The sequence below is a fragment of the Callorhinchus milii genome, unplaced genomic scaffold (genome assembly GCF_018977255.1).
Source record: "Callorhinchus milii isolate IMCB2004 unplaced genomic scaffold, IMCB_Cmil_1.0 Scaffold3, whole genome shotgun sequence".
NCBI classification, from domain to species: Eukaryota; Metazoa; Chordata; class Chondrichthyes; order Chimaeriformes; family Callorhinchidae; genus Callorhinchus; species Callorhinchus milii.
In genome coordinates this window covers 22432947-22453113 of record NW_024704744.1, presented here as the reverse complement: position 1 = coordinate 22453113, position 20167 = coordinate 22432947, and the positions used below count along the sequence as shown (strand labels likewise).

The 20167-nt window shown below is 41.1% G+C and overlaps 1 protein-coding gene across 1 annotated transcript in view; it reads right to left on the bottom strand.

Moving 5' to 3' along the window:
• otofa (otoferlin a) overlaps positions 1 to 12888 on the bottom strand; it is a 186307-nt gene extending 173419 nt beyond the window's left edge. Inside the window, 2 exon segments of the mRNA XM_042333019.1 lie at positions 147 to 205; positions 12810 to 12888. Coding sequence (XP_042188953.1) covers positions 147 to 205; positions 12810 to 12888 — 138 coding nt within the window.
• Positions 12889 to 20167: the final 7279 nt, after the last annotated feature.

Here is a 20167-nt window from a genome sequence, read left to right as displayed (position 1 = left end):
TGGGCAGCATCTTAACAAGCTGGGTACATGCTTTACTATACTTGCATGCTATACTTTGAATTGTATCAGTAAGAATATTGATGCATTTCTGAGCTCAATGTATTTCTCAGAATAGAGAATTGGCAAGGTTCAAAGAATAATTTTACCTCATCAAAGCGTGCTTCATCTTCACAGTTTTCCAGAACTCTTGTGTAAAATGAAAGCCCTTGAGATTTAAAAAAAAGATTAAGTCAGTCAAGAGAGAGCACTGCAACGGAATTATAAAACATTTCACAAACTCAGATTATAGAGGAATTAAGTTATTGGAACAGCAAAAATTATGGCTTTTGAGCAGTGAACCATACTAATTTTCCCAAAGTAACTTTTAATTGTTTGTTATTGTTCTATATATTGGTTATTGTAATTGAATTTTATCAGTTTAAATAATGGATACCTGAATATTGGCTACTTTGTAATACAGGTTGGTGTTTCCTTAAATTAAGTCTTAATTTATAAGACAGTTTTATTTTTAAGTACTGTGAAAACCTAGCTTCCAAATAAAACTGAATGAAATAATTTTACGCATTTCTGAGAGATATTAAATTTTAAGACTATATGGTCTTGTGCACTAACACCAGGTAAAATGTTTTATGTAACACTTCACCAGAGGGACTGGCTGATTGAAAGAGAGTGGGGAGACTCTTCCTACCCCTCCTACTATAGATCTGTTTCTGTACCATCTGAAAGAGAAATAAGACATATTGTCTTCAGATCACTCACCTCTGAAGAAAATCTAATCATCAATTAATGAAGGCCTCTTAGGAGGTCTGTATGTACCAAAAGGAAGCACAATTGGGACAAGGAACAGCTTTAAACATGCTCAATTTATTTTATAGCTGTTGAGATATATAATTTGAACCAATGTCTTAATTAGTTAAATAGGTTGGATAAAAACAGCAGTGATGTAATCTGTTTACAGGGAGACTTCGTTCAAACATAAAAAAAACTGACCAATTAAAGACCATCAAGCTTGATCTTTCCATTCTATTGTGAAGTTTGCTCAACTCATGGTATCTCTTGAGAAAAAGCATATGAAGTAAAGCTCTATAACCTGTACTGAACTGAACATTCCTCCCCATGTTAATTCTCAATTATTTGCATTTTTGGCATCACATCTGTTTGCTCCCAGAAGCTTAGTAACCATTTTGTTTCACCAAGTGTTCAGTGATCTTATCAGCACATATTCTTGTATCCTTGAACCCAAACATTTTTGGTGCTAAATGACACAGGATCAATTCTTTTACCTCAGGTCTATTCCATATATCCATAAATCTTGGGGGATGTATCAAGCCTATCTTGAGACTGGAAACTTATCCCCATGTTCATTATTTCTGGGCTCATAGTTAAGTTGATAACGTGCTAGCGTCTATGCTATCCATTTCCCTCAACTTTGCAAAAACCTGTAGCATACACACTCTAAATCTTTTTCCAATAAAATTGTATTGCTCAGCCTGTTAATATAGTGCGTAACCTTCTAATATTTAAAATGAGCACAATATCAAGAACAGTAATGAATATTTTGTATTTGAAATGATCAATTCAAAAGCCAGAAATATTGATAGACATAACTAGCATTTGTTGAGCATTTAGTTTGCCACCGGTATCACATGCTGTATTTACGCTGCTGGGAGCAAAGCAATATCATTCCCAGCAGTGGTCCATATGGAGCTAAAATTAACTATAAACGTCCTGCTCTGTACTTCTTTGTATTAAGGGCAGATAAAACACTAAACCCAATTTTAGGAATTGGTTTTAGAACAGAGATTGGGATTAGAACCTAACTCTTGGCTATGATTTGCCCATTTGTAATGAATCCCTCTACTAAAGGGAAGAGATATCCAATTTTGTTATTTGAAATACGTCAATTGAATCACGCCTTACCCCCTCTGTTCACTCCTCTGATCTAAGGAATATAATGCTACTCTACCAAGTCTCTCACTGCAGCTACCACCTTCAGACAAATCTCATAAACTGTACTGGACACCCGCTAAGGCTAGTATATCTTTCCTGTGATTGGTTGTCCATTACTCAACACAGTACACCAAATGAGGTTAACCAACTCTATAACTGGAGCCCAACCTCTGTACTTTATATTCCAGATCTCTTATTATAACTGCCAGCATCCCACATTAATCTGATGTATTGCTTGAAGATTGGGGTCAAGGATTGAACTCTGCCCATACAAGTCTGATCTGATAGTTAATCATTTTAATCATGTGTATTCTAAGCTTCAGTTGTTGAAAGCTTATATAATAGTCAAGACAAAAATCAGTCATGTGAACTACACAAAAAAAACTCCAGATATTTACCAGCTGTCTGTCTGACAAGACCTTGTTGTGCCACGAACACGTTATCCAGAAACAACACAGGCAGGTTACTCTAGGATCCAATAAGAGCTACATTTCAGGCTTTGTTTGGTTAACTGGATGTCCAACACATGTGGAAAGCCAGCATCATTCAAACCAGACTAACAATTCCTATCAACATGTGTAAATTTGTCTGCATTCGGAATGGAATGTACAATCTTTTGCTGGAGGAACACACTCTGTTTACCTGATTCTGGAGAGTATAAGGCACAGATTGGTGAGAGCCAACCCAGAGCTCGGATAATCCAAAATCTGATTTGGAGTACTGCTTGACCAGCTAACACCAAATAGCTTTCCATTGAGAGCACTGTCTGGCTAGCTTTCCACTGCTTGTCCAGCTAGGGTAGTTTTGACTCTAAGGTTAGCTGTAGCTTGCTGGATTAACAAGAGCTGAGTTGGAAGACTGCCACAGAATGAACTCCTTCCCTTGCCCCTTTGTCTCACCTTCTCTATCTTTAAACCCTGCCTAACTTTTTGACTGCCATAATAATATAATAATAATCCTTGCATTTGATATAGCGCTTTTCATGTCTTCTAGACGTCCGAAAGCGCTTCACAGAATATACTGTAAAGTGAATTGACTGTATATTTGTGGGCGAACGCGGCAGCCAATTGCGCACATCAATGTCCCACAAACAGTCGTAGGTTGAAAATGACCAATTTATTATTGTTTTTTGTTTTGGAGGGATTATTATTAGGCGTGTGGAGTAAGGAAACTTGCTCAAGGTTTCGCCCTGCCTGGAATTGAACTCAAGTCTCTCGCTTACAAAGCGAGTACTCTAACCACTGAGCTACAATGATAACCTCCCTTTCCCCTGAAGAAACCATGTGTCCAGACAGTTTTATCCATCCATTGTGTCTGAAGTGAGGCTAGAGTTAATGAGGCTCATTTGTACTGATAGGGTAGTGTAAGGGCACACCCAGTGAATTTTACTTTATTTTAGAGATATTTCCCCTCTCCCTTACACCTGTTCAGTTGAATTCACTATTGATTGGCCAACTAATAGGTGATACAGAATTTAGCAGAAACAATTACATTCTTAATTAAAATCAGAAAGGTCATTGACCTGAAATGTTAACTGGTTTTCATCTCTCCGTGGATGCTGCCTGACCTGCTGCATGTTCCCAGCGACCTCTGTGTTTCTACATTCTTAGTTAAAGATTTTCCTTGCCAGTTATAAGGTGCTTCGCATCTGCAGAAATTCTCCCTCGCAATTAAGGGCTCAATACACTATATAATCCTTGCATTTGATTTACCGCCTTATCATGTCTTCGAGATGTCTCCAAGCTCTTCACAGAATATACTGTAAAGTGAATTGACTGTATATTTTTTTGGCAAAACTACCACTAGTTTCCATCCGATATATTAATATTCCATGAAATTCAGCATTATTGCAAATACATCTGAATTTGAATGAGGATTTCAATGTTTAAGAGGGCATTAATCATAATGATGATATCCAATCTTTTCTCTTCCTAGAAAATAGTTCTTCCCACAGAGAGAAGTGAGAATGTGGAATGTCCCACTCTAAAAGATCAAATGTACAGATCTCAATTGAGATAATTTTTATATACTATGGAACAACAATAACTTGCATTTATATAGCACACCTCGTGCGGGGCAGCGTCCCAGAGTGCTTTACAGTGGCAGAGCAATTCGTGGAGCTGGGTGAGGTGGGCAATGTGGCGGAGGTCGTCCTGGTCAGGGACTGGATGTGGGGAAGGAAGGACAGCTGTGGGTATTACTATATTACTGCTATTACTCGCATTTACTGTATACTAAAGTAAATATCTCAGTTGATTCTGCACAGTCAACTCACTTTAGATGTCTCAAAGACATGATAGGGCGCTATATCAAATGCAAGGATTATTATTATTATTATGCATTCTAGGGTAGTAGAATCAAATACAATAATCCTTGCATTTGACCTGGTGTCTTTCATGTCAGGAGGATGCCTCATAGTGCTTCACAGGACTTAGTGATTGTATTTTAGCCAAACTTGGGAACTAGTTGGCAGATTAATGAAGTATTGAATATTAGAGGATATACGGAAGTGGGATTAAAATACCTACTATAAACTAACAAAATGTCAAAAAAGACTTGTAAGGTAGAATGTCCTACTTTTGTTCCTATGTTCTGTTGATCAGATACCCTTTTATTCATTGATCCTTTTACACAGAGGGATGTCAACAACAACAACAGCAAGATTTCATTTATAGAGCGCCTTTCACGTCGGGAGGACGTCCCAAGGCGCTGGACAGTTGGGTTGGGACCCAAGCAGGGGGGAAATAGTCAGGGTGAGGGGAGGGAAGGGAGAGAGCGAGGAGGGGGTAGAGAGTCGAGAGGGGAGCTGAAGGCACAGTCGAAGAGAAAGGTCTTGAGACCGGCCTTGAAGGAGGAAAGGGAGGAGGCAAGGCGAAGTTCCAGAGCCTAGGGGCTGAGAGGCTGAAGGCCCGGCCACCGATGGTAGGGCGGTTAGGGTGATAAACAGCGGAAACAAGTCACTAGAGAGGCGCGGTTGCAAGCATGAATAATGGACTCATTGACAATCAGCTTGATCATGTAATTGGACGATGGTAGGGTTGGTATTGTGGAGTTATGAGATCAAATGAATTGAAGGGCTTTCTTTAACCAATGAACCCACAACAAATGACAACAAAAATTATAAAATCCACCAAAATCTTTTATACATACCCAAAAGTAATACTGTACACAAAGACTTAGATTTATTTTCACAAACAATCACTGAACCAGACATAATATAAGATTACAGCACAATGGGCTTGGACGATGGTGAAAATCTATTTACTTGAACACATCTATCACTTTGTTAATCTGCAATTATTGATATAATTCATATTTGATTGCTAGTTTGGGGAACATTCCTGAAGGTCAACAGTCAACTGGTACCTGATACACTGATAACTGATGTTTACTATTATAATTTAATTGAGCACTACATTGGATCAATTGATCACTTGTACTTTACTACATTTAATTTCAACCCTAACATGCATCAGTGTTTAATGAGAAAGCAGATTAAAAGCCATGACCTTATTCCCAGACATTGACTTCTTCTATTTATTTTTTGCTTGTATCCTCTGAAGAATTGTTTTGCGAGTCTGGCTCAGTTGGTAGCATTCTCGTCTCTAAGTCAGAAAGGTGTGGGTTCAAGCCCCATGTCAGGACATGGAACCCATATAGTCTATGATGATACTCCAATGCAGTGCTGTCCTTTGGATGATACATTAAACCGAGGACCCGTCTGCCTGTTCAGGTGGAGATTGTGTTTGTGACTGTTTGTGGGAGATTGCTATGTGCAAATTGGCTGCTGTGTTTGCCCACAAAATACATAGTCACACAACTTTACAGTATATCCTGTGGAACACTTTAAGACATTCTCGGACATGATAAGGTCCTAAAATCAAATTCAAGTATTATTATAATTTTGTGCATCCAAAGTCTGACTGCATTCTTCCTTTGTATTTATGTTTTAATTTGACTTTAGCGCAAAATAGATGCACATTTTCCCACTCTATTTTTCTCACATTCACCAATCTTTTCTATATCATGATCAGACAAGCTAATTAAGATACTGGATTGACAGCTTGCTTCCAGTTCTCGGGCACTGCTACTCTGGCTGAGGCATGAAGAGTTGTATAGGAATGAGTTGCTGATTTCACTCCCTCTCTTCTGTCTTCCATTTCCGTGTAGTGACATGATTGTTACCTGAACCTCAATGAGCTGGTGGATTGGGGGCATCATTCCATGACTCAATGTGTTGTTTCCTGTACATTGGTAGTTAGGTCATGAAATCATCATGTCACTTCGGAGACCAGCATTTTGGCATTCTGTTCAGCCCTAGGTCTACTCTTTGAGATTTAGCTTCAGACCAACTAAATTACATCAAAACTGAACTAAACTAATCGACTTAACAACTGAAGTTGAGAATAAGACGATTGGAACACCTTCCCCCTTTCCATCCTCCTTTAACCATTAAGTTAAAAGACCTGAATCCTTAGTTGTAGTCTTTGTATGAGTATAAACAATAACAACAAAATTACACTTGTAGAGCGCCTTTCATGTTAGGAGGACATCCCAAGGTCCTGGAGAGTCAGGGATTTGGACCCAAGAAGGGGGTTGGGGGGGGGGGGGGGAGATGGAGGGCAGGGTAAACAAAGGCATGTGGAGTAAGGAAAATTGCCTAAGGTTTTGTCCTGCCTGAGAATCAAACCCAGGTCCTCTCACTTGTGAGATGAGTACACTAACCGCTACGCAACAGGATTCCACAAATAACTGAAGTTAAGTTTCAGGTTGAGTTTCCACTAATGTCATGTAAAGAATACAACAGGGCGTTATTTGGAGTCTGGGTTCATTAATACACATTCATATATCCAGGGCTTGGCATCCTCCTTGATTGCTATGGAGAGAGATAAGCAGCTGTTGCTGAAGTGCCGTACTTCAAATTGGTAGAACGTTGCTCAATGAGTAGGAATGTGGGTCTGAATTGTGGGCAGGGGGATTGTGGCACTGCTCTCATATCTTTTATACTGAGTTGTGATGCTCACCAGAAGGATCATAAATAAGATATTTCTGGTATTTGCTGGACAGTGATATTGCGAGACAGTGCTCTCAATGGCAAGCTCAATGGCACTCGGTTTTAGCTGGTAAAATTCCAGCCATACCCCTATGCGCACTCTGAGATCCCCAAGCCACTTGCTAACCTGTGCCTAATACTTTCCAAAATGAGGTAAGCACAGTGAAACCCTCAGAGGAAAGAGTTTGTAATCTATTCCAGACAAAGGGAAATTTCTATGCTCTGTAGGCGGCATACATATGTGGAACTCTGTTTGATGTGGATACTCTTAAGCATGGTGATGGGTTTCCGCATATGTTAGACAACCGGCTCACCAAAAAGAAAATGTGATTTGAATTTTATTTAAAGTAAGATGACCCATACAACTCATGTACACCAAATTCCTACGAGTCAAGTGAAAATGAAATGAATTGCTTAGATAACCTTGAAGGATTTTTAAAACTGTTAGAAGCAGAAACAGGAGAGTGAGAATGAGATTTAAGCCTATTTATTTTGTATCCTCAGAAGTGTGAAAACATTAATTTCAGCCTAGCAGTTCCAGAGATTAACCAGCAAATATGTAGACCAATACAATGATGGTAGAATCAATATTAATGATCATATTAGAAATGTTATTTTCATATGCAGAATGATCTACAGGCATATCTACCATTTCCTGCTTTTATAGCATTCTTAATACAACAAAGAAAACTGAAAGATTAAGTATGGTATTAACCAATGTACGGTACCAGTTTCACTGCATGAAAACAAGCTTTCTATTTGGTGCGTCAGAGGCAAGTTTGAACTCTGTGTTTGTAAACAACTTCTTTTCAAGGAAATTCATACACAAGATGTATTCAGATGCCAACACAGTAATATAATATAATAATAAAAATAGTCCTTGAATTTGATATAGTGTGTTATCATATTGTTGAAATGTCTCAAGCACTTCACAAGATTTCCTGTAAATTGTAATGATTGTTGCTGAACATAGATTGACCAGCTGTTGCTTAAAATGCAAAACTATATTTCTTTTACACTTGTAGGATTGATGGGATGTGATTTCTGTTTCCAAAAACACCTCTCAGAGATTGGCCCCAATTGAGTCTATTGGATCAGCTGCAGTGTATATACATATATTTTTTAAAAAGAAGGTTGACTGAATCCACCAGTTTGTGAGGTACCACTGTGTACAGTTGGCTACTGTGTTTCACCAACAAAATATACAATCAATTCACTTTACAGTATATTCTGTGAAGCGCTTTGAGACATCTCGAAAATTGAATTATCATGTGAGGTCCATCATCATGTGGATTCAGTTCCCAGTTCGGCTTCATTTAATTCAAAGAGAGAAAGTACAAACTATTCAAAACTAGTAGAGGAACAGCTATGTGCGGAGGTAAATGTGGATTGTGTTAGTTACCGTATTGCATTCCACAATTCTCTCTGCTCTTCCTCTCCTCCACATTGCTTAGTTTGTTCAGTAACAATTCATAACACTGAGAGTTGGAAATGAAAATTGAGGGACAAGAAAACTTGTATAGCACCTTCCAAGAAAGATTTAACACTTCAGTTGTTTCACTCTGTTTCTACTTTATCTGACTGATTCAATACTAAATGTAAGATTTAATTTAATGAATAAAATAATTCAAAAGTAGACAGGATGTATTCATGGCTAGACTTTTCCAATAACTTCAACCTTGATCAATCAACCATATTCTTTAATGTAATCTAATGCTCACTAAAATGTCTCTTAAAATGTTCAATAAAACTATCTGAGAATGGAACATTATTTGAAAATATAGCCCGTTGGACTGAGTAGTCATCAGTTTCCGCTGCTTATGCTACAGAATTGAATTTGTTGTCAGATTGTTTTCCTGCATATGCTGTTTATTCCCAGACATCTAATAAATGTTTAGAGTGCAGGATATGACATTGATTTAGATAACAGATATTTTTAAGTAAGTGTCTTTGTGTCTGTGCACAAAATCGATTTGGTCACATATCGTGTCACACCAATCAAGGTACAACAGAGTTCAATCTTGTTAAACTTTGTTTGGAGTGACGTGAAATGTGTTGGGCAGGCAAGGCAGCATCTTACAAACTTAACTAGCAATTGTTCAATTAGGCCAGTGAGAGCTAAATTGATCCCGTTTGTAGCTGCACTACACAGAATCAATCATAAAATGTTACAGCTGAGAAACAAGTTGTACAGCCCATCACATCTGTGTTGGTATTGTTCCGAATGTGAACCACATAGTCTAATCCTACTTGCTTACTTGTTCACCAACCCCTTGAATAATTATTTTCCTTGCTTATGAGGTAGCACTTCTAATATCTCAAAACACTTCAAAGGTTTCTGTAAAGTGTAATAACTGCATATGTGCTGGCAAACATGTCAGCCAATTTGTGCAGAGCAATATCTCACAAACAGCCAGGAGGATGATTAATTTAAATGGAGGATTGTTGGCTAGCGAAAAACTCCCTTTTTTCGCATAATAACAATGGATTTTTAACATCAACCTGAACAGGCAGTTAAGACTTGGTTTAACATCTCACTTGAAGAATGATGCCTCTTTCAGCACTACTTGCAGTGTCATCTAGACTATGAGTCTCATAGTTCCTATGTGGGGCTTGATCTCACAACCTTCTGAGTGCTAGCAATTGAGTCAAGTTTAAGTTTGCCTATAAACAGTCATTACACTTTAGAGTATATCCTGTGAAGCACTTTAAGGCTCCTCCTGATATGAATGACATCATAACATATGCAAGAATTATTATTATAAATATTCCTTCTTGTCGAGCATTTATCTAATTCCTTTTAGAGGGATACAGATTCTTACCTCAATATATGTCAGAGGATATTTAACAGTTTGCAAAATTCTGGACACTTGAAAATGCTAAGAAAATGCAATAAATCTAGACACAAACGGAAATGTTAGCCAATGGTAACTACCCTCAGTTTGAGATGTTTTAAAATCTTCCCTGTAATTTCTGAAATAAATTCTTGTGTGAGGCAGCACATTGTCTGGAACCAGCAATGGGTGAGTTCTGAGGCTTAAGGCTGCTATTTAGCTGGAATTTAATCAAGTATGATGGCATCCAATGATATCAAAGCACATTTTTTGCTTGATTTCTTCAACTTTTCAAGTTGAAATGCCACTCAAATATAACATCTCATTAATAGCACTCATCGTCAGCTGAACGAGATCCCCATTGTATTGATTCTGGGAAAATCGTTCTTTTCTGTTCGGTCAGAATGACTGAAGCCACTTTAGGCCACGGTGGCTTAAAAGTAAAGTTATTCTTAAATATTAAAGAGGTGATATTCGGTGTTGTATTTTGCATTCTAGATATACAAATTAACATGAAACGCAAGTCAGAAAAAAATAGATAGCTATTTCAAACTATTCTTTGAATTGATGTACCAAGAAAACATGTTATGTGTTTATTTCCACTCTAATAATTGAGCAATCCTTCATACTGTGCAGCATATAATCTTCACTCGAGGGGCAGTAATTACTGTGTTCAGTTAATTGCTTTCAGCTTAAGCAATTAAAATTCAATTGCAATGCTATACATGTGGTATAATCGTTTTTAGCCCATTTCGTTTTTGTTTACTAAACATTGTATAGGTCTACAACAACAGCATTTGTTTGGGATTTTCACACTGGGAAGGGATCCCAAAGCACTGGACAGTCAGATCATAATGTTCTTGCAAAATATTCACTCTTGGTTCTACGTTTTCATTGGGAAGCTCATTTTATGGTAACTCTATACAGATCAGTAACTTTCCGATAGCGCAAAGGTTCAGCGATATATAAGCGTTTTTTAGCTACAGTTTGATTGCTGCTTTATTCATGAGCAGAACTGCAAAACATGGGAAATTTCAACATTCAGCATCAAACAATACCTCTAATTCCCTTAAAGCATTACAATCAACACTGTCTTGTTAAAAAAGCTGAATTATTATGTGCGTTGAATGAAAACTGTATGAATATCTGGTTTCACTGCAACATAGAGCTGCCTCTGTCCTCTGCTTAACTCACTCTTACATTTTAGCACAGATGACTTCTTCTAAAATGCATCTAAAAACTAGTAAGCTGTCAGAGAGACTTTATGGGGTGGGGTGGGCGGGGGGGAGCTGCGCTGTACGTGCTTCTTGGGTTTCTTCACTTCCCCTCCTCTTCCATTTTTCTCCCAGTTTAACCAGTCCTTGAATTCTTTTTTGTTCACTATTTCATCACTTGGTGTCTGATGAAAAAATAATTTTGTTACTCAATCCATGATTATGCTGTGCTGAATTGGTGGCTGCTTTTCACCCACACAATATACAGTCAAACCTTACATTATTCTGTGAAGTGCTTTGAGATGTCGTGATGATTTGATAAGGCGCTACATCAAATGGAAGGATTATTATTATCTTCCTATTAGATCCAGCTTTTACCCTCCTCCCTTACTCTCTTCACCATCCTGTTCCCCTATCTCAGTGATTCTGTATTCTACATCACCAGTCCCTCAACCATCCTCTTGCAGTTCCACAAATGAAGAATGGTAACAACAAGTCTAAATGAACATCAAAATAGTGATTTTAATTCTGGTCAGCTAAAAGACTGAAACACAAGTAAGTTGCCATTCTAAAGGACTGATTTTCTCCCCTGCAAGTACTACATGCAGGGGTTGTAATGATAACATAAATTTTATTAACTAACATCAACTATATTTTCCAAGCAAGATTTAATTGAATATTTTTTGCAGAAGGGAAGTGAATAATGCATTTAAATAGCACAACTGCTGCCCTTGTAACGGAACATTTAATAATAGTTTTTACATTTAATGTAGCACTTTATCACATCGTCAAAGTACCTTTCCACATTCTCTCAGAATGCTTCACAGGATATACTGTAAAGTACAGTGACTGTGCATTTGTGGGTGAATAAAAAGCTGATTTGCACACCACAACGACCCACAAACAGCTATAGAGTGAATGACCAATTTTATCTGGAGGATTGTTAGCTGGGAATGCTAGATGAAACTCCCTACTCTTTCCAATAGTGCTACGGGATCTTTAATGTCTACCTGAAAAGACAGGTAAGTTTTACCTGAAAAAAAAACCTGCAAAGTTTTACTGCTCATTGCAAGGAATGGCATCTCTGACAATTCAGCACTGCAGTGGAGTGTCAGGGTGGACTATGAGTTCAAATCTGAGATGTGGGACTTGAACCCACAACCTTTTGATTCAGAGGGGAGTGCTATCAACTGAGCTAATCTGGCTTTGTATTATACATTAAATTCAACCACAAAATATACAGTCAATTCACTTTACAGTATATTCTGTGAAGCGTTTTGAGACATCTTGAAGATGTGATAAGGCGCTACATCAAATGCAAGGATTATCATTATTATTAAACTATATTTTAAAAGTGAGTGCATTTAGTTTATAAATGACCTATTATTTATTATACTCTACAGATAGTATAACTAGTTAACTCGGATTAACTTTGACCTGATCATATTGATGTCAGGTCGATTTCAGTGCAGAGAAATCGCAATCTGCAACGTTATACACAACACAGTTAAGGCATCGAAGCTCAACAACTTTTCTCTCTCTCTCTCTGGCAAAACTGGATGGATGTTTACCAGGTCCAAACATCCAGCTACATGGTCAGTGACAGCTAGTTCACCAAATGTTGCTTGATGCATGAACGTGGACTTCTCATGCTCTGTGCTGCTGCATTTCGACAACACATTGCATCTAATAGCTAAGCAATGCAAAATGACGGATTTGTCAAGATTTTCCGTTTGCCAGTTAAACAGCATCCCTTACCTCGAAAGACTACTTTAGCGATCCGATCACTCTTCCCTCGCAGGTCGGTGATGGTCCTCAGGTGGACTATGAAAGCCATGGTGACTGCCCACTGAGGGTTGGTCTGTGAAGAAGCCTCGCTGCTCTCTGTGTCTCCCTGGTTCACTCAGCCAGTCACACAGACACAGGACCGAGCAGCATCTGCCTGACCAACCTCTCCTCCCCTCATTGCAACTCACACAGTCTATTGACAGAAGCTCCTAAATAATTGAGAAGCTTCATTTGCAGAGAGGTTTGGCTTCTCCCTGCTATACATACACTGTCTTAAAGCTACTGTGCTGCCGTGGATCTGAATCCTCAAATTGAGCCAATCCAGCTATAGGGGGCGACACATTTCATGTTGGAATTTGCAGTACTTGTCAATGCATTGCCAATGTCCATGTGTGCACCATTCCTTGCTGCACCTGAGCCATGTACCTTACTATATAGTCTATACTTACAGACCAGGAGCAGGCAGTAGTAATAGATTATTTTTTTTAAAAAATGGAAGAAGTAAAAAGATCAGAAATATTAACAATGGGCAATTTCAAATACCCCAAATGGGGTGAGGGAGGGATTGGAGAATGCTGTCAGGATACTACAACATTGCTTTTTGTTTGTTAAACAGTCATCCGATTTTAATTCGGAAACCCAGCTGGATCCAGTTCCTAAAAGAATTCTTTTTTTTTTAAACTTTGCATGCAAACTACCCAGTTTGAAACACCAATAACAATACTTTATATAGTGCCCTCCACACAGGGCTTCCTATTGAACTCCCGTTAACCCCGCGAGCACGAATTTCCAACGTATACTAAGAATAAGAATCTTTGCGTTTGATTGAGTCAGGTTGACACACAAGGTGGCCTGCACAGAACATTCACTCTGGTTTGGAAACACTTAAACATGGTGATAGTTTTTCCGCATGTGTCAGACACCTGGCTGACCAAAAAAAAAGTATTTGATTCCAATAAGAATTTGGGTCCAAGCTGAAGCCCCACCAAACTACACACTACACGGGAATTGCCTGGATAAAATGACTTTGTGTTGTGTGTGTCCCATTGGTAATTTCAAAAAGAGAAGGGCATTTCTCCTGGTGATCAATCTACAAATGAATGTATCATTCACTTCACAGCTGTTTGTGGGATTTTGCAGTGCACAAAATGGATGCTATGTTTTTGTACATGTACATAGTTTCTGCACTTAATAATTACTTGTGCCGATTTGAAGATTTGAGATATTTTGACAATGCAGGCGTTATCCCGACGTGAAAGGCGCTATACAAATGTAATCTTGTTGTTGTTGTTATATCAAATGCAAGGAATATTATTTACTTAGATCCCTGATTGAGGTGGTTTGGAAAAAGAACTCCAGAGAACAGGGTGGTAGCTAAAAGCTCACCCAGCAATGGTTAAATAGAGGAAGTGAGCAACAAACCTGTCAGAGTAGCAGTGAGGTAGGTGTAAGCTGATATTTAGAGCTGGAGAAGATTACACAGATTGGGTTCAATGAGTACGTCAAGCAGCTGTAAATGAGGATGTTCAAATCAATTCAGTGTGGGCCAAGGAGTCAGTGGAGTTTGGCAATGATGGCAGTTCTAGGCCTAGATTTTCCACCACAACCCGACTCCTCCATCCCCCCGCCACCCCGCGCTGGTTATCTCCTCCAACCTTCACTGTGAGGAGATGCTGGATTTCCTTGAATCCAAGATCAAGGGAATTCGCTCCGCGGTCACTTCCCCTCCAACATCCACCAACCCCCCACCCCCTCACTCCCACTCGCTACCGATCCTCCCCTACTCACTTTTGTACCCGTTTCCCCACCCTCGGTCACGAAACTCATCCTATCCCTAAAACCAACCACCTGCTCCCTTGACCCCATCCCCACTCCACTCCTTATCTCCCAGCTCCACTTTCTTGCCCCACATATCACTGACATCATCAACCTGTCCCTCTCCTCTGGCTCTGTCCCCATTCCCTTAAAAACTGCCATCATCACGCCCACCCTGAAAAAACCCTCCCTTGATGCGTCGCAGCTATCAAGCTACCGGCCCATCTCCAACCTCCCCTTTCTCTCCAAGGTCCTGGAAAGAGTTGTCGCCTCCCAACTGCGCTCTTTCCTTTCCACCCATTCTCTTTTCGAACCCCTTCAGTCAGGTTTCCGTGCTGCCCATAGCACAGAAACTGCCCTGGTCAAGGTCACCAATGATATCCTGACCATCTGTGACCAGGGCTCCCTCTGCCTCCTCGTCCTCCTCGACCTATCGGCAGCATTCGATACGGTCGACCACGCTATCCTACTCCACCGCTTGTCCTCCCACCTCAACCTTCAAGGCACTGTCCTTGAGTGGTTTAGGTCGTACCTTTCTCACCGTCTTCACTTTGTCTCGACGAATGGCTTCTCCTCCACCCCCGTACTGTCTCATGTGGAGTCCCTCAGGGCTCTGTCCTCGGTCCCCTCCTCTTCACCCTCTATATGCTCCCCCTTGGTGACATCATCCGCAGACATGGAGTTAACTTCCACATGTATGCGGATGACACCCAACTCTACCTTTCCTCCTCTACTCTCAACTCCACGACCACCGATGTCCTGACAGCCTGCCTGTCCGACATCGAGTCCTGGACGAGAGACAACTTTCTTCAGCTCAACGTGCGAAAAACCGAGGCCCTCCTGATTGGCTCACGTCAGCGCCTCCGCACCTCAGGCGCCGACACCATCAGCATCCAAGGCTGCACTCTCCACCTCTCAAAGCCAGTCAGGAACCTCGGCGTTTTGTTCGACCCTGAGCTGTCCTTTCTCCCTCACATCCGCACCACAACTGGCACCGCCTTCCATCACCTCCGGAACATCGCCAGACTACGCCATTACCTCACCCCTCACGCTGCTGAAACCCTGGTCCACGCCTTTGTCACCTCAAGGCTGGACTATGGGAACTCTCTCCTCGCCGGCCTTCCCGCCACCTCCCTCCACAAGCTGCAGGTCATTCAGAACTCTGCAGCTCGTGTACTGTCCCGCACCAGGCTTCGGGACCACATCACTCCCACCCTCGCTCGCCTCCACTGGCTCCCCATCCCCCAGAGGATTGATTTCAAGATCCTCATCCTCACCTACAAGGCCATTCACGGCCTTGCTCCCTCCTACCTCTCCAACCTACTATCCCCCTACCTACCTGCCCGTACCCTCCGTTCCTCCGGCTCCGGTCTGCTCCACGTCCCCCGCCCCAATCGCCCTACCATTGGTGGTCGGGCCTTCAGCCTCTCAGCCCCGAGGCTCTGGAACTCTATCCCCCAGTGCCTTCGCCGCCTTCTCCCTTTCCTCCTTCAAGGCCGGTCTCAAAACCTTTCTCTTTGACCGAGCCTTCAGCTCCCCTCTCGACTCTCTTCCCCCTTCTCGCTCCCTCCCATCCCTCCCCTCACCCTGACCATTTCCCCCTTCCTCGCTCCCTCCCTTCCCTCCCCTCACCCTGACCATTTCCCCCCTGCTCGGGTCATGACCCAACTGTGCAGTGCCTTGGGACGTCCTCCTGACGTGAAAGGCGCTTTATAAATGGAATCTTGTTGTTGTAGATAAGTTCCATTTTGTGAATGGTGAAGCTCGAGAAAGTAATGAGGAAATTGTTAGCAAAATTCGATCCTAGACATCCTGAAGTTATGAATATTATTATTTTATTCTGCCATTTTATTTCCCCTGGAACTTACAGCATTCCAGAGTTCTATTGTATAACAACAATAACTTATATAGCACCTTCATGCCCCTCACACAGTGGCCACTTGAGAGTGGCGGAGCACAACACCAGGCCGGGTGGAGGGGGGGGGGGCAACTGTAAGCGCAGTCGAATAGAAAGGTCTTCAGGCCGAACTGAAGATGGGGTAGGAGCGGGCAAAGCGGAGGGATTGAGAAAGAGAGTTTCAGAGTTAGAAATTGTAATTGTATTCTATAATAACTCATATGGATATGTACCCTATGTGAAAATGTCCAGCAAGTTTTACGTTTCCTTATACTATTCCTTATTATATGTTTGGACACCGCCTGGATTTCAGTTCTAAAAGCAGGAGTTCAAATAAAGAATAATTCCTTATGCAATATGAAATATTTACCCTTCACCCATGGAGTCCTGTTTGCAAACTAAATGTTGAAAGGCCTCTTCAGAACTAAAGAATCACTATATACTATTTCTTTTTAAACTGTGTAAGCGTTTTACTCACATATCTCTTTGAAGAACTTGATCATTCAATATTGTTACCAAGCTGTAGTGAATTGGTTAGAGCACTCACCTCACAAACGAGAGGATCTGCATCGATTCTCGGGCAGGGCGAAACCTTAGGCCATTTTCTTTACTCCACACCCCTCTATTTACCTAGCAGTAGGTAGGAACCCAACTGCTAGTTGATTGGCAAAGAATATAATCCCTTCAAATTTTAAAAAAATAATAGTTTGATCACTCAATCCACGACTGTTTGTGGGACAAGTTTCAACAACATGATAAGGCATTATATCAAATGCAAGGATTATTATTATTATTATTATTATTATCTATCTCCCTTTTAAACATTCGAATAGATTCTAAATCTATGATCTTCTGTGGCAGGGTATTAAACCGTATGTGTGAAAAAATATTTTAGAATATCACTTCTAACCAGTTTAGGTTAGAATTATATATCATTGTTTTAGGATCCCTCTAGCAAAGAGTTATTATGTTACTCCCTATCTAGTTTGCCAATTCCCTTAATTTTTTTTAAAAAATCTCAATCAGATCACTCTTTAACCTCACCATAGCTTGCATAACAGATTCTAGGATTTACAAATAGTGGTGCGACTCATATAATGGACTCCACAAATATCCTAGACCCCAAACATTTTACTGCAGTATCTTAACTTGAAAATGCAGCTTTTCCTACCTGGTTATTAAGTGAACTAATACCAAACTAATAATACCTATAAATCTTTGAACTCAAGAGAAATCTAAGCTCCCCGCAGCTTAGATTTGAATATCTGACTGCCAGCAGCTTAGATTTGAATATCTGACTGCCCGCAAAATTGACGGTTTAATAAACTTTACACAAAAAAAAGAATACAAGCAAAAATCTCACCAACTGCAAATGGAAACAACAACAACAACAACAACAAGATTCCATTTATAAAGCGCCTTTCACGTCAGGAGGACGTCCCAAGGCGCTGCACAGTTGGGTCATGACCCGAGCAAGGGGGAAATGGTCAGGGTGAGGGGAAGGAAGGGAGGGAGCGAGGAAATGGTCAGGGTGAGGGGAGGGAAGGGAGGGAGCGAGGAGGGGTAGAGAGTCGAGAGGGGAGCTGAAGGCACGGTCAAAGAGAAAGGTCTTGAGACCGGCCTTGAAGGAGGAAAGGGAGGAAGCAAGGTGAAGGCACTGGGGGATAGAGTTCCAGAGCCTCGGGGCTGAGAGGCTGAAGGCCCGACCACCGATGGTAGGGCGATTGGGGCGGGGGACGTGGAGCAGACCGGAGCCGGAGGAACAGAGGGTACGGGCAGGTAGGTAGGGGGATAGTAAGTTGGAGAGGTAGGAGGGAGCAAGGCCGTGAATGGCCTTGTAGGTGAGGATGAGGATCTTGAAATCAAAAAACATTGGGCTGTCAATGACACTGAGCTAACTTTGCAAAGAGGAATCCAACTGTGTAGGTCTTCAAAGTTGTAGCTATAATATTCAATATGTATTTGTATTCAAGTATCTTGTACACACAGATTAGAACACAAAGTCAGCACTATTGTATGGTTTGAAAGTGGAATGGATGTCGTTCTCAATTGAAATCAAGATCTCACAATGCAGTACAATACTGTGGCAGCTACAAAGTTCTTGCTCATGATTCCCCAAGTGGAGAATTCATGATTGCAACTGAGTTGTTGGAATGTGAGAATAAGCAGAGACTATTCTCTTCAACACCGGGCGCAGAGAAAATCAGCTACTTTTTCACCTTCCAGTAATTGGTTAAAGAGCAGCATTGGCAGAGACTGATGTTCGATTGAATGCCCACTCTTTTGGACACAGCTTGATACCTGAGGAAGAACTTAACGAAAACATTAAAAAAATCAATATTATCCTTGTTAGTATTCCACCCTTGATCTGTCAAACTTCACTGACTACCGGCCCATCTCAAGCCTACCCTTCCTTTCTAAAGTCCTGGAATGTGTTGTTGGTCACCCAAGTTCACTCACACCTTTCCTTCCATTCTCTTCTCGAGCCACTCCCTCCAAGTCACAGCACTGGGATAGCACTCATCAAGGTTACAAATGACGTCTTCTGTCTCTGCAACCGGGGCTCCCTCTGCTTTCTTGTCCTCCTGGACCACTCCTCTGCTTTTGACACAGTGGATCGTGGCACCCTCCTCGATCGCTTTTCCTCCCTCATCCACCTCAGTGTCCTCCTATGCAAGTTTTACGTGACCCACTGACACCATTTTCTCTCCCCTAATGAGTTCTGCTCCCAGCCCACATGGTCACCGATGGTGTACCCCAAGGTTCTGCATACAAGTGGAAGTTGACATTATGTCTGCAGATGATATAATAAAGAGGGAACGTGTAAATGCTGCTACATCGGTACACATCAGGTAAAAGTCCACATGTAGGCAGATGATACCCAAATCTATTGTTTCTCCTCCAATCATGACTGTAGACCTACCAATGTTCTGGCTGTCTGCTTCTCTGACAGCAAGGGCTGGATGAGTTCTAACTTTCTGCAGCTGAACATGGACAAACCAGAAGCCATCTTCCTTGGCTCCCAATGTCTTCTCATCTGAGATCCTGAACTCCTTAACCTTCCCTGCCTATCCCTCAGACCCCTGGACTTCCCAGGTAATTCCTGTGAAGTATAAGCCCTTTCTTCTTCATTATGCTTTTGGTCACCTTTCTCCTCCCTTGTCGTTAACTCCCCGACCCTAGCACAGGCTGCCATACCATTATAGATTCATAGAAGGAGGCCATTCAGCCCAAAGTGTCTGTGTTGGCTCTTTGAAAGAGCTACCAAATAGTCCTACTCCCCGCTCTTACAGCATAGCCCTGCAAATGTTTCCTTCTAAATTGATATAATAAAGAGGGAACATGTAAATGCTGCTATATCGGTACACATCAGGTAAACATCCACATCTATGCAGATGACACCCAAATCTATATTTCCTCCTCTAGTTATGACCCTAGTCCTACCAATGTTCTGACTGCCTGCTTCTCTGACAACAAAAGCTGGATGAGCTCCAACTCCTTTCCAATTCCCTTTTGAAAGCTACAGAATTAAATTCTGTGAAGCACTTGAGGCATCCTCCCAAAGTGAAAGGCGCGACTACATAAATGCAAAATTGTTGTTCTTGTTGTGCATTTG